A 22,979-nucleotide genomic window follows, 5' to 3' on the forward strand; every position below is an offset into this window, starting at 1 on the left:
CAGCATTTGTTTTGCAGTGAGATGCTTATTCTGCACTGCCCTTGGGGAAATTGAGTGGGGCTGCTGTTTGGCTGCAAAAGCCTGAAGGTTGCACTCCAGTGTGTTGAGGGAGTTGTTTGATTTGAAGCTAGGCAGTGACTGAAGCAGACACACATTTCGATGCCTGACTCTGCTCTAACCAGGCATTGCATGACAGTGGCACCTATGCTAGGAAGGTCTCTGGTTTCTCTGGGACAGCCATAGCAGCAGATTAAACTGTACCCCTGGCACTTAAAATCTACAGGAACATGCCAGTGCTGCTCTGGCCAGTGAGGATCGATGCATCTCAGAGACCAGCCATGCACCGGGTGATCTCTGCACTGTACCAGAAACATAGGGCTGTGCTTAAGGTGCCTCTGCGTCTCACACCCACTCTGCAGGGCTGTGTTTCCCTGTCACAGCAGGGCACTAGCCCTTACTGTGCCACCAGGCACTGCGCCAAGCACCTCTGGCTCCTATTGCAAAGCACAAAGCTGAATTGTCATCTGCACCACTTGGCCATGCTTCATGGAGAAGTTCTCTATTTGCCTCTTTTTCTTTCAAAGCATGCTTACACAGCTCTGGCTTAACTCAGCCAAGGCACTGTTAAGCACTGAGCAGTCAAACTCTCCAGCAGCTGCCATTGATTCCTTGGCTTTGCCATTTTGCCTAGTATGACAACATTTAAAAGAGCCTGCCCTGCTCCTAGTTAATGCTCCGGTATGTCCTCAAGTTCAATGGTAAGCCAGGAACACACAGCAGCTTTGCTAATATTTGCAATGTGTTTTCCTGGGCACAGAAACACTTTGTTTACAGCTGTGCCTGTCTTCAGCCCATGCCAGTTCTAGGGCAGAGCACAGCTCTTATCGCTCCAAAGATAAAACAGAAAGCATACCAGCCAGAGATGTCCAGGTACGGAGTCACCAACTGTAAGAAAGATCAAGCCCATGTGCAAAACATGCTGTAGGACCTGTGTTCACCTGCTCTGTTACCCTCATTAGTAATTTCAGCTTAATTCATTCAACTGGATAACTAGCTCTTTTTCCTCTCACCCTGTCTCCTCCCTTCCCCTTTTCTTATTTCATGGTAGTATAATCATGATAGATGTCTGGCCAGGGCTGCTTTGCAGCCACCTCTCACATGCTCTCTCCCCAGTGCCATCCTGTGAATCGTAACCATCAAGGGGGCAGATCTGTATTTGCAAAACTGCATCACCACACCCAGTCCAGGGAGCACTGGACTAGCAATTTGTACAGCTTTCTTCACCCCAAAGCAGCATCAAAAGCTCAGGTACACATTTGGTTTGGTCTGGCAAGAAGAGCTTGCTGCTTTCAACCTCTAACCCTACCATTCTTTTGACAAAGAGGAGGGCAAATTCAGGTATGGTTAGCATCTTCCCTCCTTCCAAGCCTCACCAGGATGCACATGTCAGGTGCTCACACAAACAGCTTGTGAGATGCTTTGTCTTGTCCCAGGAGCAGAAAGCTGCTTTGTGGAGCAGATAGCATAAGAAAAATTTCCATTCCTCTTCCTCCAGGTAAAGTCAGAAAAGCATCAGGGAAGTTTGGCACAGGACCACTTAACAGTTCACTAGAGCTTCCTGCACAAGAAAGCCTCGAAGGCAAGTGCCCAGTCACAGGGAAGACCCTGCAGAAGCAGGAAGTGGGTCATACTTTTCCATCTCCCTGGCTGCAGCTTGCAACCAGGACACTGCCAAGGTGATGAGCTGAAGCTCAGCAGCTGCCTCAGCTGGCAGCAGGAGGTGGAGGGGCCGGTGGAACCAGCACAGAAAGAGGTTTCCCTACAGCTGTAGTGGATTTTTCACACCTCAGAGTCTGAACAAGCAGCTGCCTGAGGAAAAGAGCAGAGGGGCACATTGCTGTCACATTTCACAATAAGGGAGAAAGACTCTAGTTCCAAGATCGCCAACCCAAACTGGCTGCTTATGAGAGTTTCTCATGTGCTGCAACATTCAAGAAGCCTGAAAAAGACAGAGTGATTCACTTGGCAGTGTGCAGGAGAAACGCTAGTCACTCTGTCACCAGAGCAAGAACAGCTCTACCACAAGTGCCCCTTCTAACAAATGTGCTTGAGCTGAGACTACAGTATCAAATAGACCATGTACCAGGGTAAGTGAACAAGGAGAGATGACAGAAGTTGATGAAGCCTTCTCATCCAGCAAGAAGAGCTCCCTAACCACAGAGACAAAGCCAGTCAACACATCAAAGCCAAGGAAGCAAGAAGATGAGGCCCAAAGCAGTTGAAAGCATGCTTGGCTAAGGAGGACACCCAGAGATCAGATGAATGATACTGAGATGCCAGTCAGCTATGGAAAGTGCTGAAGAAGGGAGCCATCTAGTATCTCAGAACTGTGAGGTTTCTGCAACGCAATGTGAGGTATTACAACTGCCCATCACAGAACACAAACTCCCCTGCCAGCAACCCTTCGCATGTGTTTAGCCTCCAGCTATTCTGACTAAACTTTCTGCAAGACTTTGTGAACCAGAGTAGAGCAACATAAGCCTTGTCTGAATACAAGAATCCTGTAATCTCAAAAGTTCTTGAAGAGAGCAGTAGTGAAGCAGTCCTTGTCATATCAAAATACATGCAGAATTGAGACTGTTTTTGAGGGAGAGGAAAGAGGAGGCTCTTTTGCCTGAATAAGAAGCCAGTTGAGTCTCAAGTCAAGACACTCAAGATCTGTTGAGGTACTGTCCTACTTTCAGCTGGGATAGAGTTAATTTTCTTCTTAGTAGCTGGTGCAGTGCCTGCTGTAGGGGCTGGAGTAGCTGCAGCACCAATGGTAGAGGGTCCAGAAAGAATTACTCATTCTCTTTGTTTCAAACCAGCACTATCACCATTTTCAAGTAATTTCCACTGCTGCAGTAAAATTCAGAGTTAGCCCCAAAGCTGAGCAGAGGAAACAGTTGAAATCACCAGGTCTCAGGTGTTGCAGCTGTAGACCATAAGGCTGAAATGAAGCAGAGAAAGAAAACTTTTCAGGGGGATGTGAAAGCCACTCCAGAAGATACATTCTACTTGACATGCAGGTTCACCAGTATACTATCAGCCTCTTTCCAGTCACCCTCACAAATCAGCAGAACACATTTAAAACAATAATCCAAGAAATGCTGTCACAAGCCATTGTGATACAAGAATTATTTATTTTAAAGAAGAAAAACTAAATATGTGAATAGCTGTAATGAAAAACAAGAAGGAAAGTGAAAAACAAGAAGGAAAGTGAAAAACAGATAATGTCAGTTAATCATTGCAAATAGTTAACAAGACATGGCCTTGGGAGGAGGAATAGAAACCATAAACATGTAAAGCTGGGGCATAACAGGATAAGCTCAAAGAGAAACCAAGTGGTTAATGAGACCAAACAGAAAATTACTGGAACTATGTGTGAACCATCCCAACCAGCATACTAAAAGACTCCTCCAGTAATGAAAGGTCCCTGCTAACAAAGCCCCGTCCCCACAGAATGCGTGTGGTGAAGGAAAAAGAACGCTGTACCTTTAAATGGAGCCAAGGCTCTCAAGAACCAGTGGGAATTAATTTGTAAACAATTGTTCAAAGTGTATAAAATGTTTCACTACGTGTGGATTACCACCCAGCACCCATCTCTGAGCAGCCCTGCAATAAACACCTGTCCCAGCTCTGTGCGTGTATCAGCTCTTGCCCAGGGGGTGAAGAACCCAGATTGGGGGTAAGAATTGCAGCTGGTTACCAAGGCACTGCTTAAGTGGGAAAACAAAAGCATTTAGTGAATATATTGCATTATGAAATATACCAAAGCAGAAATTTTGCTCTGCAGCCTGTTGAGAACTAGCAGTACAGCCCAGAAGCAGCCATTATTTGCTGCATCAGCATTTTTCACAACAGCAATAGAGACTATCATGTGATGTGCCCTTAGAGCATCCAGGATCAAAGGCTTTGCTTTGTTTTGAATGAAGGAGTCAGAAATCAGGCAAGGAACAGTGATCTTCGCATCAAAGGAGAAATTAAATAAATAAATAGCCTTAAAGACTTTAATGAAAATCAATCTTCCCTCAGGTGTGCGAAGGAACAATGACATGCTACAGGCAGGGGCAGAAAACAAGAGGCAAGGCTGTAACGGCAGCATCCCCTCATGCAAACCACCCCATCAGTCTTTCTATTGAAGCCAGTTGCTTGGATTTTTGCTCTGTTTATTTTCACAGATATGGTGTATGTTTGGATACATCAACATAAAATCATTACACACAATACAGGAAGCACAGACTTGTCTAAATCACACCTATCAAGACAATATCTCTAGACAGTGACAGTACAAGGTCCAAGAATATCGTCATGTGAAAGACTAGACACGTTTGGATAGATGTGGCCCACATCTTACTCTTAGGGGGAATCTGTCTGAGTTGTCTTGTAAACTTTTTTCTCCACAAAGGCCAGGCCACTGCCTGAATTTCTCACAGAAAAGCTAAGCAGAAGGAAGCTTGGGGGGTTGAAGGGGGTGGGGAGGCAATCAAGAAAAGAAAAAGCTAAATGAATCCCATGTTAGAGGTTGAAGACATGCAGGGACTTTCTACATAAAGGTGCACAGAGAGTTGCATTGCATTGTAACTCCATTCAGACACTTACTCAAATGTTGTACTGGAGAAAGCTTAACTGAGCCGAGATCAATTTAATTCTGACTAAGTCTATACCTGGGTTTAAACGGCTGAATTTATCGATCTTAAGTTCACATATTCAATTGATATGGATTTTTTCTGACTGCACCAATCTCGAGGAAATCCCAAGGAAGCAATTTCATAAAAAGAGATATTCCACTTATAAGTATTGATTTTTATCGCAGAATACTCAATCAATGGAATATCAGTTACATATAAAATAAGAAATACCAGTTTTGTCATGTTGAATTACCCTCTGGGGAAAAAAATGCAGTTGGCTGCCATTAGCTGCAGGGCAGGTTTATGCTTTCAGGGCTAGCTAATGAGTATTAGTACAATTTCTAGTTGTGGGGCTTGGGAAATTCAGTCAAACTGGAATTGTTTTTACTCTTATTTATTACATTAGCACCATGTTCAGTGCTAATGAGGAGTTTGGATCCATCACGTATTTCTGTGGCTTAGGTTTTCCACAATGTTTTGCAGTCTAGTTTTAAATGACTCGAACACAAAGTAATGACAACAAGAGATAAAACTTTGAAGAAGTTATTTTTTCCTGTCCAAATCAAAGCCAGAGAACAGAACAGTCTGGATTTCTGGAAGTATATTTTACATGGGACAATACAAAGCACTGACTTACAAAACAATTTTTTGCCACAACTATTTCAAAGGTCACACTCATAACAGATGCTGATAGTGGTGCTTTAATCATTCCCCAAGTGAGGTATACATGTTGTTCCTCCTGCACATCTAAGCCATTTCTCCACAATAAATGTGCCAGAGAAATCACAACTTGTGTACAGCAAGAAGTGACTATGTACTTCTACTTGCATAGAGGAAAGCTTATGCCATCTCTTAACTACTTCAGCATTTACAGAGGTCAGAAAATCCATAATCACACTCCCACGAAACAGAACACCTCCGTTTGCAAACATCTTCTCTAGATTCTTGTAATAGCTCCTGAAAATGCAGGAAGGAGAGAAGCAGACTGAGCCAGGCCCACACTGCTTAGATCACAGGTGGAGGCAACCAGTAGTACCAAAGTTCAGGGAAGTGTTAGAACTACTAATAGAGAGCACCGAAGGGTTACAAAATGTAATGCTTGTTCAATTAGTGCTAACATGCACTCACTTTTAAGTGAGTATACATAGGCAAAGAGACCTTTCTGCATTAAGTCTCTCAGGCTGGTATTTAAATTAAGCCAGTAAGTGGCAAATGTCCAATTTCCTCAGGACAATTATACATCAGTACTATTACTGCAAGAAATATGTGTATGAATATAGCCCTGAATTCAAGCCATTCCACAGCTGTTGGAAAGTTCCTAACAAGCCAATAGCAGGAACAAAAGCCCTTCCTGCCCTTTGTATGTATAGAGCAGTTCACAAGCGCTAAGTATGCATTACTGCATGTAGATACTGCAAGAAATTCAACTACTGTAGCATCTGATTTGCAGCTTTACTCTATTGTCTTGACTAGGCATTTTCAATTAATTTTACCAAAAAATTCCCCCATGCCTTTGATCTGTTCAGGTATTGAAACTCACAGGTCTTGAAGCTAAAAAGATCTTAAGTTATAAACAGGGCAAGCACCAACATCTGCCAAATACCACAATAGGCCATTTTTTTCCAAAGGCAAAACATTTTCAGTTCATTAATCAAAGCTCCCTGTAAAAGAACTCTTTTTTTTTTTCCCTACCAGCACACTGAAGCAAAATAAAATACAACCAAAATGTGTGTGGATATGCTTTTTCATTTGGCGTTTGTCTAAGTGAATGTCTGTGTTCCAGAATACTGCAGTCTGCCCCTGAGCATCTCCACCAGGTAAGGGCAAGATCGAATGTAACACGTACAGGTCAGGTAACCTTCTATCCACATCCACAGATACATAAGGACATCAGGGAACCTGTGCTCTTCCTCTTCGTAGCTGAAGCAGTTTTGTTTCCTAACTGGCATGTGCTTACTCGCCACACACTTGCCACAGCCATACTGCCGTTCTGTGCAGTGCAGTAATACTGTGGCCATGGTTGCGTTTTGAGTAGAGTCAATCATGACAGTGGAATGCCACACCACCATTTTTGTCACACCGTGTTTGTTCGGAGCTATGATGATGGCTAGTTCCTTATGTTCTTGGGGGAAAATGGGGCAATAACTTTCAGCCTGACAGTATTTCAGTTAGTTTCTCTGCTTTTATTAACAAGCATATAATATTAATTGGCAAAACACTGGATACAAGCTTCACTATCATAAAATCAAAACATTAAGCAATAATCCCAAAAGGCTTATTCAGACAAAACTAGCCACCAATAGTACAAAAATTACACAGCAACACAAAGCATAAAAAATTGTAAACTTTCAAATGAAGCTAAGCCAAAAATATGGTTTTACACTGTGACAGTTCCAGAATCTTTATTATGCCACATATGAGGATAAAGGCTTAGTGGTTGCACTGGCTTATTGTCCCTTAACAATCAAATAATCTTGTTGCAGAAGGAAAGAACAAACTCTCCTTTTGTCCAGACAAGTCACTTGAATTCAAGATTCTGTTAAACCAATGCTTTGAGTTTCAAATAAAAATACTAAAAAAACATACTGGAACATCAGTATTCAAAAACCAGGGCTCCTTCCTTCAGCCACACCTAACCGTTTGCAAGAATGATCACACTGGCTTCTTCTAATAATCTGGATGGTTCCACAAAGTTACCAACATCAGTGTTCATAGAATTGGACATTTAGTTCCTACCTTACCACTAGGATCTGTACAGGTCATTGTGGCTTTGAAAAATTTCCAAGAATCCTGAAGGATGACCAAACATGGATCAAACAGCAGGACAACAGCTTTAATTTGTATATAAATAAACCATAACTCCCCAGTAAAACATTACTGTTGACTTGCCACAAGACACAAATTCCCAGAAAATGTTTGTACTGATTGCAAGTTTTGATTAAAGCAGAGATTGAAGTATTGTTCCATGTTGCCTAATGTTTTTCTTTCTGGAACTTTTTACTTCAGCAACAGATGTCAAGACCTTAGTTACAGTTAACTATATCTTACGTAGAGATTTTAGCGTGTGGAACAATTTTTTGCCTTGTTACCAACTGTAGGCAGACTAACTGAAGTATAGGTTGCATTAACATTTCCAGTGAAACATCCAAACTGAAGTGATTACCTGAGGAAATACAGAAACTTGATTTTTCTGTACAGTCAAGCCTTCTGTACAAAATGCATTTTAAGTACTTAAAGATTCATCTTGCTGATGTACAGAGTGGTTGGCTTTTTCCTATTATATTTAGCTCAATGGTAAGATGCTGTAAAATAGTCTAGTTGTATGGTTATATTTATCATCTAGTAGAAAAAACTCAAATGAATCTCCTAGGACTAACAATGTTGTTATAAAGACAATAAGAGCCAGATAAGCTTTCAAAGGCTTATAGCCTATTGGAAAAAAATAGCACCATCATAGCTGTAGTCTGATATTTTTTATGGTCCCATATCCCCAGAGGTGATAGTGTTGTGTATACTATTGCACAACCAATAAAAATAAATATTCCCAGGTTTGATGGTACACAAATATACCAGACATAACAATGGCACAAAACATTTTCAGATAGGCTGCAAGTCTTGCCGATTGCTTCCACAATTCACATTAAGGTTTCTTGCAAGATCATTTATTTTAAAATATTGCTGACAGATAAGTTCTTGTACTTACACAAATTTAAATCCCACACTTCACTCTTAAAATAAAAAAAGAAACAAATCAAAAAACACACCCCCAAATAATAGCCCCAAATAAACCCCCATTTGAACAAGTGAGAAAAGCCATCTACATTCCTTTCAAATTTAAGGGTAAGTAGATGTTACATTTACAATTTAAACATATGCCTAAGAAATACATGTTTCAAACCTATTGCACAAAAGCATAAGTAATGCTCTTTATCCACAGAAAACAAAATACAAATAAAAGCTACTCAAACTCAAGGTAAAAGGAAGAAGCTTGTAAAAACATCTTACAATTTCATTTTATATGCCCGTAAATAAAGCTGGACCACTGAAACCAAAAATACTTGGATGGTAAAATAAGACAGAAGGCTTAAAATAGAATAAATAATTTTATAAAGTTAAAATTTAAAACCCCAAATCTTATTTAAATTCAATATTATATATTCTATCTGAATTCTCTATTTTTAATGAAACTATATTTAATGAGACTCTGAGCCTGGGTGATTCATCAGCCTCACTGCTGCTAAGGATAATGCAACAAGATACTTCTTTACTGCAATTATTTACCAGCATAAGCAATTGTGAAAATTACTTCACAGTAATGGCATCTTCATGAGGCCAAAACAAACTAATGATCTCACTAGGACTAAGAGATATCTATGCTGAGTCCAACTTTTAGTCCAACTTTGAACAGTATCGGTGTTACTTTACCCAATATAATCTTGATATAAATTAACTGTCTCTTAAGCTTCACCGAAGTGAAACAAGGCTCTGACCCAAAGAAGGCCTCCCTCTGACCTCAATCCAATTGCAATGTAGTCTTTTAGTGAGGCTAAAGGAAATTAACACACGGTCCAGATACAGTCACATCCCTCCTGAGGGAAAGAATTTCTATAGAGAAGATGTGACAGGCGGTTTAGAAAAATAACTGAGTGGGTTTGGGTTTTTTTGTTTCTTTTTTTCTTTTCCCTGGTGAGGTTTTATCAGATTAAAACATTGCAAAATCGGTTACAGATAATTATGAGAAAAAAAGCCAAACGGCTGTAGGTATTAATACTGGCTTGAATGTATGTATTTCTGTAGGTATAAACAGAGTTTTCAATATATTGATAGCACCATAACAAATTTGAGTGATGCTAAAGATGGTTATAAACTTATAAATACATGTTCTGTACTGTCGATTGTTACAGCAAGAGATAAATTTAACAGGCTTCTCAATTCGCATGCTTGTAACTAATTTCTCAGTTGCACAAGTTCACAGGGAAGTACTAAAATCCCAATATACTTTAACAGCACTGCATCGGTATCTAGTCGTACAAAACATTTCTGCAGTATACATACTCTGAGGTAGACAGATCTCATATACATATATATATATATATATTTGTTCTTATGTGTGTATACATCTTGATGAAGGTGGTTAATCAGAATGCTGTCAGGCAGCTTTAATTTTGTGTCTACATCAGGTACAGCCAGTGCTTGTGTACTCAGGGTGCACAGAGGGTGGACAGTTACAGTCCTGTTCATATTCTCAGTGCCTCAGTGGCTACAGCCAGTCCCTTTACACTAGGACAGTAACAACTACATGAACAGCTCCAGAAAGGCCCAGTATGTCAGTTTGTGTACACATCCATACTACCTGCATTCACTGTTTTGAAAAGTTTATAAAAATGGTAGACCCATGATCTCATTTGTTCTTTTCTGCCAGTTCAAGTAATGTTAAAGACAGAAAAAAAAGCTAACATACATATATCTGAGTTCACAAACACTAAGACACAATCAGAGCCAAGTTTGATTCCATTGCTCATATGCATGCACACACACCCCCTACACAAACCCAGCCACCCAACCCAGATGTGGAGTTCTGCATAACCCAAACATTCAAATGCAGCTATCCTATACCCTTATCTTCAGGGACAACAGTACTTTTTTGGCCTTTGTGTGGCTCTCCGTCTCCACAGTTCAGTAGGCTTCCTTTCATTCTCTGCTTGCATACTTTTTGATTTCCTTCCTACTCATATCTGTGACTGTAATTAAAAATTAGGACCCCTTTTTTCAAAGGGAAACACAATTTGGAGCATCCCTTCTGCAGCAGCAGAGCTGAGAAAGGAGAACTGAAGACTCCAAAGAAGGAAATTACGGGACACACGCTGAGGAATTTGGTACTTTGAAAACTCAAGAAGAGGAAGAAGATTTAAAATGCTTGGATAAATCTCTTGCGGTACCAGCTTCCTATTATCGAGTAACAAGTAATACCTTCTAGCATACAAGGGGAAGGAGCACAGCTAGAGGAAATAGGGCAGTTACAGGCAAGCTCGTTTTCTTATTCCAAGACAATTTATCAAAAAAAATAGCAGGGTTTAGTATTAGGCATAGCAACTAGCATTTTAGCAGACTGGAAAACTCTCCCAAAAATTAGAAGGTTAACTATTTCCAGCTGCCAATAATACGGTATAGCCTGTTTTCAGTGACTTGACCCCTGTGTCAGACAAAAACTCTCACAATCATACTACATAAGCTATACTGTATACAGCTTGCAGAAATCACTTCCAATTACCATTTTCTAAAAGCTAACTATTCCAAAAAGCCTTAAAAAAAGTGCAGTGAACCCTGCTAAGTGCTATTCAGGGTGCATTCCATAACATATATCTGCGTATAGATGTATGCACACATACATACATGCATGTGTATTACCTTGCATCCATTAGGGCTGATGCAAGCAAAATTATCAGTTAAGGCCAGAAGGTGCTAAGATAATCTTGTTTGATCCCCACCTCCTCCACAAGACAGCTAGGAATTGTGCTAAAGAAAATTCTATGGTTTCATAAGAAAACAGGTAAAGAAAATAAAGCTGTTCATAATGGTCTGAGGAATTCTTTGATCAGTGAAATGAAAAATAAGCAGTATCGCCCGAAGTTGTCCAAGAGCCAGTGTTTCAATAGTTAGTGAGAGCAAATTCTCCCTAAATGAAAAACTGATTTCTGCAAGCCACAACTACATAAGAAATGTTTATCTTTTTAAAAGTTCACAAATCTAGCACTTTTGAGTATCTGTCATTACGTGGTGCAATTTATGCCACCGCAAAATGTCAGGGCACAGTAAAATCAACTGAAATTATTCATATTAATCTTACCAAATCAACATGCATAGGGAAGTATCAAAACTTTACTAAAACACAAAGTCAGGAAAAGCAGTAACTGGGAAAAAATGCAAACTTATTGGTTTCCCAGATTTTCAGAGGTTTTTGATGCAGCATAATAAGTTACCACCAGTCACTGTATCATTAGGTATGTTTAATGCTCTACAGAATAACTTTAATAAAATCAATGCAATCAGGCATACTGGATAAGACAATAACACTTTGCAAAAATATAGTTTTTAAAGATTCAGGATGTGAAAAGTAACTAAATGTAACCTGGTGTCAAAAGCAACATTTTTAAAACATCCCACAACATTCTAACTTATTTTTATGTAACTCTAAGAGATAAATCAGGCTGAGCTACATGGAACTGTGAAGTGTTTTCAGTATCTGTAAATTTAGTGCTGGTAGTGTCCTGTTGAGTTGAGACTTCTTTCTTCCATACAAAAAAAGTATAAATAGATTCTATCCAGAAATCTAGGTAACACATCGCTAGAAGAAATATTCAGGACAGTCCACTATGAAAGCGCTACAGTCTTCTAAAATTATTCGGCTGGTTTGTGTCATGTGATTAGTGATGCACTAAGAAGGTGCCAGATGATAGTCTCTGCAAAAAACTCTGTCCAGAAGGACAATAAAGTTCTCTCACAGCAAGTCCATTTTGGGTCTGTAATGCAGCAGTAGAGGTGCTTTCTGCAAGACAGAAATATCAGAGAAGTTAGGAAACAAAACCTGAACTGATCTGTTTAGTAGGCAAAACTTTTGTTTCTTAAACTAAAGCTTAAATGAATGATCAGAGTAGTCATCTGACCTGTCAAAATTTCACTTAGACAAAGACAAGATGCAATTTCATCTGTGGAGCTCAAACAAGAAGAAAAGAATCCTTTCTCTTTTGTCTCAGGAGCTGATCTGTTTAACTTGGAAAATCCATTCCCAGTAAGGGAGAAATGCAGATGTCTAGAAAGCAGCATAAGAGCATGTAGTACTTCGTATGTAACAGCTATCACTTGATTCCTCTTCTGTGAACATATCCATTACTTTTTCATGAATAGGTAAACTTCTAACATCAGTAAAACCCTGCACCAGGGAGCTCTGTGTCATGTGAACAATTGCTTCCTCTTGTTTGTTCTGGACCTCCCACCTACCAGTTTCATTTGACATCCCCCATCTGTTTCACTTGAGATGGAGTTTACAACTCCCTTTTCCATGTGACTCACATTTGCACAGATTTACATGACAAAGGTGAATAGCAGATTTGTACAGAGGCACATCAATTTGATGCTCTTCTTTGGTCGGTCATCCCCCCCAAATCCCTTTGTATCCTTTTATTTTTACCTACAGTGAACTTAAGGTGCTCAGTAATCAGAACAGTAAAGGCTTGCTCCAATCCTTTGTCAACAATCTGTCTTCACTATCCTAAATAACCAAAGTGTTCTCAGTGCACTGTTACTGCACTACTCAGATCCCTTTCCAGGTCATTCAGGAACACCATACCGAACAAATTCCAACAGAATTCCACTCATGACCTCTCCGCATTTCAAAGACTGACCACCATCCTGTGACTCTTAGGTAAATTATTTTTCTACACAAAGACAGAAAATACAGTTCCCTACTCCCACCTGCACCTCCTTTAGACACGCATCCAAAGACATGAAATGGTTCTACAACAGTGTGCACTGTAAGCTCAGACTGTGTTGCTTGCACACTGAATACTTACTCTTAGTTCAAATTATCCCCAAACACACATACACTGACTGTTGGCGTGACTTACCTCCAAAGTGTTAAATTCTGCAATTCATTCTTACACCCATTTCACTTGAGCTGCCATTATTAATGTGATAACTAAAACTCAGAATGAACGCCCCACTGTTTAGTATTCAGTTTTGAGGAAGTTGCTTGAAGAAACCACAATAAGAAAGGCAAAGCTGTACTCAAACAATTTAACCAGCTTTGTTTATGCCTACTAAACGCTGCTAGAAATTTCCTTAACTAAGGCAGACAAGACTGCAATTACTGCCTCTCCTTTAGAAGTAGAACAGCCTTCCTGAGCTACAGAAGAGAAATGTGTTGAAAATTTCTGCCTTTTCTCTGTCACAATCCATTTCCCCACCTTTGGATTAAAACTAGTTTTACCTGGAACAGTTAAAAAATAACACTTTTTTGGGGCTTCCGCTTCCACTGATAACAATTTGACAGTTGGTGCATGTTCCCTTTTCCCTTGCAATTAATATTTAATTCCCCTTTCCTTAATTTTCTTGGAAAGAAAATTAATTCTTGGTATTTAGGGATGCTGTATTAAAGTATCTTTAATATTAAGATACTTTAAAATTTAAGATATCAAAGTGTCTTTTTATTGGATTTGCAGCTACTACAATATAGTTCCAAATTATGCTTATTTTATAAACATTTTATTTGGCTGCTTCATGATTTACTTGGAACCACTGCATCATACCTTAAATCTCCATCTAGTAACAACTACAAACTTCAGCGTGTGGTCCTTGCCAAGAATCTCTTCGTTGCATAATATGTCCAGCTGACAACACAAAAGATGACAATTAATTGAGAGGCATACACAAAAAAATGTATTTCAGATAGCACAACAAATGTTTGAAATGATTTTTTTTTTTCTCTGAAGACACTGGAACTGTTCACCTTGCAGACAAAAATAGGACCAGGAAGGAAAAGAGAATGTCTTTTCTCAACATAAAGTGCTGAAAGATCATGTTGCTGCTTGTGCAGGAAATACTGTGTGAACTGGACCTAACTGTTTGATTTAGCTCCCCAAGCAGTACTAATGGCCCTTTACAGAAAGCTTTACATGCTTTTAAAAAGGCACAATAAAATGATCAAGGAGACACAATTCACAAATCTCAAAGGCAGCTCTGTTATTTAACATGCCATGAAATTTTTTTACCTAATACCAGCCAGGTGGCTTTCTGCTACAAGGATATATTATTTAAATAAACTTGTCTGCTACCTCCTTTATATTCTATATTTATTGGTTTTTTTCAGATACTCAATAGCTATTTTTACTTTTCTATCTCAATGCTGAAAAATCTTGATATTAGAAACAGTGGCAAGTCCTGTATAGACCCAAAAAAGGACAAGAAAACAACCATGTAACATATAATTCAAAAAATGAGGTATGCTTCTGTTTTCTGAAAACGGTCAGACTAAAAGACATTCCTTTGCCAAGGAAGAACCCTGCACTTTTTGTAAGGTTTTTATATCTACAAATCAATTTTAAAAAATTAAAATATTACCTCGTTAAAAGAAGACAGGTTAAGTTTTTTGGCAATGAACTTCTTTAGATGCAGGACTGTTGCTTGTGCTGAGCAACGAATCCATTTTCGTTTCAATCCACGCAATTTGCTGCTATTGCATTCCAAGCAGATGCTCACCTTCAGGAAAAACTACAAGTCAGGGTTGGCTGGAACAATTTTCTGCGATCATCATCATGTATTCCATATGCAGTTTTTATTAACACAATGAAGTGAAAAAGTACAGTACCAATATTCCTTAAGGCAAAATGCCTGTAGTCTGCTAAATTCCATTTTCTAACATCTCCTCAGTTTAGTGATAGCACTGCTGCAATCAAAAGAGATCTAGACAAAAAAGCTCAAGAATTTTTGATGGTGGAACAAGGCTGCTTCAATCTGAATTCATAGGCTGTCAACAGCTCAAGAGGAGCCTATGTCAAAAGCCCGAGGAAGATAAATAGTAACAACACCATTGCCAATTTTTAATTATTGCTTCTAATGTAGCTTCTTGCTCTTAATGCAACTCCTATATCCAGTTTAAAACAAGAAATTTAACTCATTTAAAAGAAAATTTAAAGTTTGAAGAGAACAGATACAAACCGCATAACAAATCTTTTAAATGCTAAAGATTATCCTCCAAAAAGTGTCTCTAAGTTCTCACTTCTTTTTTCATCCAGTTATTCAGTCTAAGCTCTTTGTGATAATTTACTTTAAGTGCTTAAGGATATACCACAAGGTACAAACCCTTTGAAAGTTCCATTACATTATAATTGAAAACAAAATTAATCCAAGCTTAGTTTACTCTGGACACACATAACAGGAAAACATAAAAGGGATGTTTTTTTTATCCCAAAATGAGATTTCACTTCCAAACATGCTTTGTGCTTAAAACTTAATGGTGAATTTCCCAACTTTCATGCTGGTTTTAGGCAATAGGGCTACTGCTGTCTTAGTATTAGAAGTTTAAAACAAAATATATAGTAAGTTAGTAATAAGTGCAAAAGATTTTATTCATAATTATTGATACACATTCAGCTCAATGTATCACAGGGCTACACTCCTTTAGAAGGGGAGCCAAATAACCTTTTACTTTTTTTTTTTTAATTAAAAAAAAAAAAAGTAAAATTTGCTTTCAAAACAAATTCAAATAAATACTTTGGGAACTCATAAGCAAACAGCCAGAACTATCAAATCTTAATGAAAATGTTTTAACTATATTCTTCATTCCTGTCAAAACTCAAAGATGGAACTCAGGCACACAAAAAAGCACTGGGTATCTTGTTTGTATCAGAGGACAGAAAAAGTAGCGTGAAACATTTACTTTTCTTCTCTGCTAGCTTACCAAAGCACTAAAGCTAAAACACAAGATAAAACTAAAATATGCCCTATGAGCTCACCTGTTCATCACTTCGGTGGTAGTCATTATCTTCTTCCTGTTTTTCCTCTGAAGTTTCTTTGTTTGAATTTTCATCTGTTTTAGCTTCACCTTAGATAAGAAACCAGATACATGGGATAACACTTAGCAGCAGCTTGTAATGCTAACATGATTACAATGGCACAGTTCAGGACTGCAATATAGAATAAACTTTGCTCTTCCCAAATTGTACTTAACTGCCTAGGCACCACTAGCTGCCAACAGTCCCACACATGATACACACCAACCACTAGCAGCCTAGAAGCTGGGTAATTTCAGAGTCCCCATGTAGGTGCTACTATGGAGATCTCATTTGCCAAGAGTAACATGCTACAAGCAGCTAAAAAGAAAGATATGCACAAATATGGGACAACGCAAAAATCCTACACTCGCTGTTTTCTGCAGTGATATAAACCAATTTTGATTGTAATAAACCAACTACGCACATACCTCCAACAGGCCTGTTTATCAGTTCAGCAATTTACTAGTCGCTACCCACACAAGAAAGAATAAATAAAGTACCATTTACCATTTCGATGGGAATCTAGGTGCTGTTTTGCAGAACATGTCTCCCCTTTGATGTCCCCAGGAACTTCCATGCCCAGTTTGTGATAAAACTCCCTTTGCTTTTTCACTTCCGCTGTTTAAAATTGTAAATATTAATCCCTGTAATAAAGTTCTAATGCAATATTTATGAAGTCATTCCAAATCCCTTCCCTCTTAAGTGAAACAGGCTTCCCAACAAGTAGTGGTATTGTCAGTATTTACTATATTCCATCTCTGCTATTGTATCAAGTCATGCCTCATCTTATTTTTCAGAGTTAGAATCCTATGAATTAATTTCTATAGCCACTATTATAGCATTCTTCTTAGAATAAGACAGTATTTAAAATACTATACCTTATTTTGAATCCTTCCCATGTTATTTCAGTCAAACTATTGTTTTTGAATTTTTATTTATAGTTCAGATTTTAAATATGATAGAAATAATTTTTAAATAATCCATCTAATCTTATTGATGTTTTGAGAATGTTCTGGTTATGCAGCTTCAATGGATTAAAATACTCTATTTAAATGAAAGTTGCAGCATACATTAAGACAAGAAATTACTAAGCAGTTACTATGAAGTACTTCTTAAGCTGAACAGATCCACTCTTAAAAAGGATTATGAAAAAACAAATTGAAAGTTACCTGCTACGGACAGACTGACAGTAGCAGAAACGGCACTGAAACTAAAAGCTGTTCTGCATTACATTCTACCTCTGAGAATTCTAAAAAGCTGGCACAACAGGTTAAGTACACAGTTTAACAAGTGAGAGTTACAGTATGCCAACATTTAAAAGTTGAACTACTATTCTGCTTTACTTAGTGCTACTTAGTATATTTCTTCCACCACCTCCATCTGCTGCTAGTATAGGTATGAAATTAAACTAATCCCTACAAATGAGAGAAATTAAGGAATATGGCTTTTCATTGTATTTTTTTCTCAGTTCCACCCCCCCCCACCCCCCTTTTCATCACCTAAGACTTTTTTTTTTTTTAAAAAGTGTTAAAGAAGTATGTGCAAAACAACCTCTAAAAAAAGGCCGTACCACAACTTACCTTCTTGGAGACCTGGCACAAGTTTGTAAACAATATCTTGCATTGTTCGGTCATGACTCGCAAGAAAAAAACAAAATTAAAAGATTAAGTCAACCATCTAGATTCAAAACATTTCTCTTAAAAAAAGTTCTATTATTAAATTGATGTGAAATCTCTAAATTCACATATGAAGAATTTAAATTTTCAAATCAGTATTTGTATCAAATGAGAGACCAGTAACAAGAAACAAATTATGAAAAAAGTACAAGCTAAAACAGAAGCCCAAGGGAAGTTTGAAGAAGAATACTCCTGGACATGTGGAAGACTATGCCCCATGGAACACAGCCTCCTGCATGAAGACAAGTATGTCATTAATAATTTCAAAATTAGGCACTGGTGAGGCTGCACCTTGAATCCCATGCTCAGTTTCAAGCCCCTCACTTCAAGAGGGATGTAGAGGTGCTTGTGCGTGTTCAGAGAAAGGTAACAAAGCTGGTGAAGGGTCTGGAGAACAACTCTTATGAGGAGCAACTGAGTTGTTCAGTCTGGAGAAAAGGAGGCTCAGGGGGGACCTTACTGCTCTCTACAGCTGCCTGAAAGGAGGATGTAGGCAGGTGGGGGTCGGTCTCTTCTCCCAGATAACAAATGACAGGACAAGAGAAAACAGCCTCAAGTTGTACCAAGGGAGGTTCAGATTGGATATTAGGAAAATTTTCTTCACTGAAAGGGTGTTGAAGCAGTGGAACAGGCTGCCCAGGGAGGCAGTGGAATCACCATCCCTGGAGGTGTTTAAAAAATGCATAGATGCAGTGCTTAGGCACATGGTTTAGGGGAGGATTCAGCAGCCCTGGGTTTATGGTTGGACTTGATGATCTTAAAGGTCTTTTCCAACCTAAAGGATTCTATGATTCTAATTCTCAACCCCATCCAGGAGGTCAAAACCACATTCAGTAGTACTAGCAACAGTATCAGGACTAGTGGCTATGCTGATTACAACATTCCAAAGACATTCAGAATTTCCAAAAAAGAAAAGCCAAAGGTATAATTATCAGCAGATAGATAGCACCCGAAGTACAGGGCTGACAGCAATTCCGAGTACACCGACCGGATGAGCTTCACAGCCACCAAATCCAGCATTTCATAAGCCAGCACTATACAGTACAACACAGAGATGACTTTAGCTTAGACCCCAAGGACAACAAGTGGCACAAAAGGGAATGAATACTGCAAGTAAAGTAAATAAAACAACCCTGAGATCATGGGCAACAACTTTAGAAGCAAAGAAATCTGCATTTTGGCTAGTGACCATTATAATCATACAATGAATATTTACAACAATTTGTTCTAACACACTGAGTCAGACCTGTCATTATATCAAAACTTTGAGCCCCACGCTGGGTGCCAAAAAAGAATGTCATGGTTTAACCCCAGCTGGTTAAAGTACCATGTATCTAAGTACCATGCGGCTGCTCAATCACTGCCCCCTAACCCACAGGGAGGGGAAAAAGGATCATGAAAAAGGTAAAACTTGAGGGCTGAGGTAAGAACAATTTAATAATTGGAATAAAATAAAAGCAATAAAAACAACAATTATAATGAAAAGGAGGGAGAAGGGGAGAAGAATAAAATTCAAAGGGAAGAGAGAAAAGAAAACAAGGGGGACACAGTACAATAGCTCACCACCCACAGTCCGATACCAAACCCGTCCCTGAGCTGCGAGCAGGGCCTGGCCAACACCCTCCAGTTTATATACTCAGCATGACGTTCTATGGTATGGAGTATCCCTTTTTCGTTTCCCTGAATGGTTAGTTCAGGTCAGCCATCCTGGCTGTGTCCCCTCCCAATTTCTTGTACCCCTCCAGCTTTCTTGCTGGCAAGACCCAAGAAACTGAAAAGTCCTTGCCTTAGTATAAACATTACCTAGCAACAACTAAAAACATCGGTGTTATCAACATTGTTCTCACACCAAATTCAAAACACAGCACTGCACCAGCTACTAATATGAAAATTAACTCTATCGCAGCTGAAATCAGGACAGTAACTTTAATGACCCAAGCATACAGAATGAGGAATGACTAAATCCCATTACAACACACACAGAAATTAAACAGTACACACTTTGCTTGCTTTTAAGTCTGCAAGAATCTAACAGATGTCAAGGACTTGCAAATTCATAGCAAAATTTGATCCCACATCTCCTAAATCAGCTTCAAACTTCCTTTTAAACATTTAATGTGCTGATAAGCAAGTAAGAAAATGCAGGAAAAAGCTGTGCTATATTAAAGAGGCTGGAACAGTCTAGAGTGAAGCTAGTTGCACTTCTGCTTTCATACTTACCCAATATACTGTAATGGGTGGCTCTGATGTATAACAATTCTGCAGGTGGGACAGGTGTTGTTTTCCTCCAAATATTTCACTAGGCAGCTTCTACAGACTGATAAAAAGGACATTCATAATTAAGAAAAGAAATAAAAGCAGCATAATGAAAAAAAGAGCTTGGTTTTATACAGTCACAGATACGCACCTTAGTTAAATTTACAAAAAGTCATGTCTAACATGCAGAACACTGTTTCCAATATCTTTCATTAATGTTCTTGATAGAGGGATGTGATGCACTAGAATTAAGGCATATGTACCTAGCCAGATTCTTCCTAAGAAAGTATGTAACACACAATCCCACTCCAGAATTTCCCTAGAATGGCAGTTTCTAGCCAGTCAATATCATAGTGCTTGCACCATTCAGCTTGCACAAATGATGTTACAGGAACTGTACGCCATTAAGATACTAAGCCTATTTGCTTTATCTGTGGCCACAAACAGAAGTAAAGTGTACAGTGGCAACGAACCCAACAGATAAAAATTATTCCAAAGTTGGATAAGTTTCAAAAAAGAACAGAAAATTTTCAAAAAGTGCTATTTTAACTGTCATACGAGTACACTACAGTTAAACTTCCACTGGAGAAAAAAAATTACATGGGCACAGACCTTCAGTATTTGTAAAATGTCCTGGCAGAAGTTGTTAAAGCAGTGCTCATTATAAAGCTGCATCTTTTGGAACTGTTTCCATATGCATAGACACAATCATCCATATCTCATTTAAAGTAAACTCTTTATACCTCCCTACCCTGTTTCTCCAGAAACAGTACTCATAATACACACTGCTATATGATATCCTGACTCACTTGAAGTTACAACTCAAAAATGTAAGGGAAAAGAAAAAAGCTGGCAGGAGGGAAATAGCTTTTCCTTTAACATCAGTAGTTCACGCAATCTTGGTATTAACGCACTCTTTCTTATCACCTAAAATGAAAGAATTTCTGTAACTATAGTGCCATCTACCTCTCAGACAAATGACAGCACAGTTAAATAAGCACTTGCTAATACAAAAACAACCTTACACAGCAGTGAACAAAGCATAGTAAGTTTGCATTCTGCATTCTATTTACAGAGTTAGGATGATAGTACTGATGTTGGCAGAGGTTAGACCTCCACCTCAAAGCTTTGCACACTAAGCACAGATGTTGCACAGCAGTCTTTCAGTGGAGCGTCTGAGCAGCAGATCCATTCACAAAAGTGAAGCCAAACCCCAGTCTTATCAAGTCAGTGAAAGCAGGACCTGACAGTGGAAGCAGGGACAGGTATTTTGGGAAGAGTGGGGTGTGGTTCAGCTGTGTAGGGATGGGGTCAGGAGGCCCATGGCACAGCTGAAGCTCAACTTGGTAAGGGACGCAAAGAACAATAAGGGCTTCTATAGGTATGTCCGCCAGAAAAGTAAGGTCAGAGAAGTGTACCCCCCCCAGTGAACACAACTGGCAAATTGGTAACAATGGACTGGGAGAAGGCTGAGGGACTCAACAACTTTTTTGCCTCACTCTTCACTGGCAACCTTTCTTCCCACACCTCTCTAGTGGACGGACCTCAAGCAGGGACTGGGGGAGCACAGTCCCTCCCACTGTAAAAGAAGACAAATTTCATGACCACACGAGGAACCTGCACATACTGAGTCTGTGCGATCTGACGAGACATATCCCAGAGTCCTGAGGGAATTGGTGGGTATCATTGCCAAGTCACTCTCCATGATGGCCATGACAGCCATGTGAAATCCCTGATGACTGGAAAAAGGGAAACACTGCACTCATTTTTATGAAGGGTAGAAAGGCAGGATCCTGGGGACTTACTGACCTGTCAGCCTCACTGCTGTGCTTGGGAAGATCATGGAACAGAGCCTCCTAGAAGCTATGCTAAGGCACATAGAGGACAGGGAGGTGATCTGAGACAGTCAGCATCGCTTTGCCAAGGGTAAGTCCTGTCTGACCAACCTACTGGCCTTCTATGATGGCTGTGTATGACTACGTAACCAGATAATGTTTCCCACAACATTTCCTCTCAGTTGGAGAGATACTGATTTGATGGATAGACTATACAGTGGATAAGGTATTGGCTGGATGGTTGCATCCAGAGAGCAGTGATCAACAGCTCAATGTCCAGGTGGAGATCAGGGACAGTACTGTTTACTATCTTCATCAATGGCATAGACAGAGGAACAAGTGCACCCTCAGCAAGTCTGCAGACAACATCAAGTGTGCAGGTGACACGCTTAAGGGACAGGATGCCACTCAGGGACCTGGACAAGCTCAAGAAGTGGGCCCATGTGAACCTCACGGCTTTCAACAAGGCCAAGTGCAAGGTCCTGCACCTGGGTTGAGGCAACTCCCAGTATCAATACAGGCTGGTGGATGAAGGGATTAAGAGCAGCCCTGAAGGGAATGACCTGGGGGTACTTGTGGATGAAAAACTGGACATGAGCCAGCAGCAGGTGCTCGCAGGCCAGAAAGCCAACCAAATCTTAGGCTGCATCAAACAAAACATGGCCAGCAGGATGAGGCAGGTGATTCTTCCTCCCCATTCTGCTCTCACGAGACCCCACCCTGCATATTGCATCAAGCTTTAGAGTCTTCAGCACAAGAAGTACATGGACTAGTTGGAGCAGGTCCAGAGGCGGCCCACTAAAATGATCAGAGGGATGGAACACCTCTCCTATGAGGAAAAGCTGACAGAATTGGGGTCGTTTAGCTTGGAGAAGACAAGGCTCTGGGGAGACCTTATTGTGGCCTTGCAATACTTAAAGGGGGCTTATGAGAAAGATGGGGACACACTCTTTAGCAGGGTCTGCAGAAATACCACAAGGGGTAATGGTTTTA

General features: G+C 39.5%; 1 protein-coding gene across 11 annotated transcripts in view; it reads right to left on the reverse strand.

Annotated features, from left to right (window-relative positions):
- Positions 1 to 6,832: 6,832 nt before the first annotated feature.
- PCGF3 (polycomb group ring finger 3) overlaps positions 6,833 to 22,979 on the reverse strand; it is a 60,785-nt gene continuing 44,638 nt past the window's right edge. For all 11 annotated transcript variants that reach the window (XM_056324455.1, XM_056324466.1, XM_056324461.1 and 8 more), the window contains 7 exons: positions 20,116 to 20,212; positions 17,800 to 17,855; positions 16,727 to 16,837; positions 16,181 to 16,269; positions 14,787 to 14,924; positions 13,976 to 14,056; positions 6,833 to 12,216 (listed from right to left, as the gene is read on the reverse strand). In XM_056324455.1, coding sequence (XP_056180430.1) covers positions 12,169 to 12,216; positions 13,976 to 14,056; positions 14,787 to 14,924; positions 16,181 to 16,269; positions 16,727 to 16,837; positions 17,800 to 17,855; positions 20,116 to 20,212 — 620 coding nt within the window. In that variant the 3' untranslated portion in view covers positions 6,833 to 12,168. The remainder of the gene's footprint in view (positions 12,217 to 13,975; positions 14,057 to 14,786; positions 14,925 to 16,180; positions 16,270 to 16,726; positions 16,838 to 17,799; positions 17,856 to 20,115; positions 20,213 to 22,979) is intronic.

The sequence above is a fragment of the Falco biarmicus genome, chromosome Z, assembly GCF_023638135.1.
Source record: "Falco biarmicus isolate bFalBia1 chromosome Z, bFalBia1.pri, whole genome shotgun sequence".
NCBI lineage: Eukaryota > Metazoa > Chordata > Aves > Falconiformes > Falconidae > Falco > Falco biarmicus.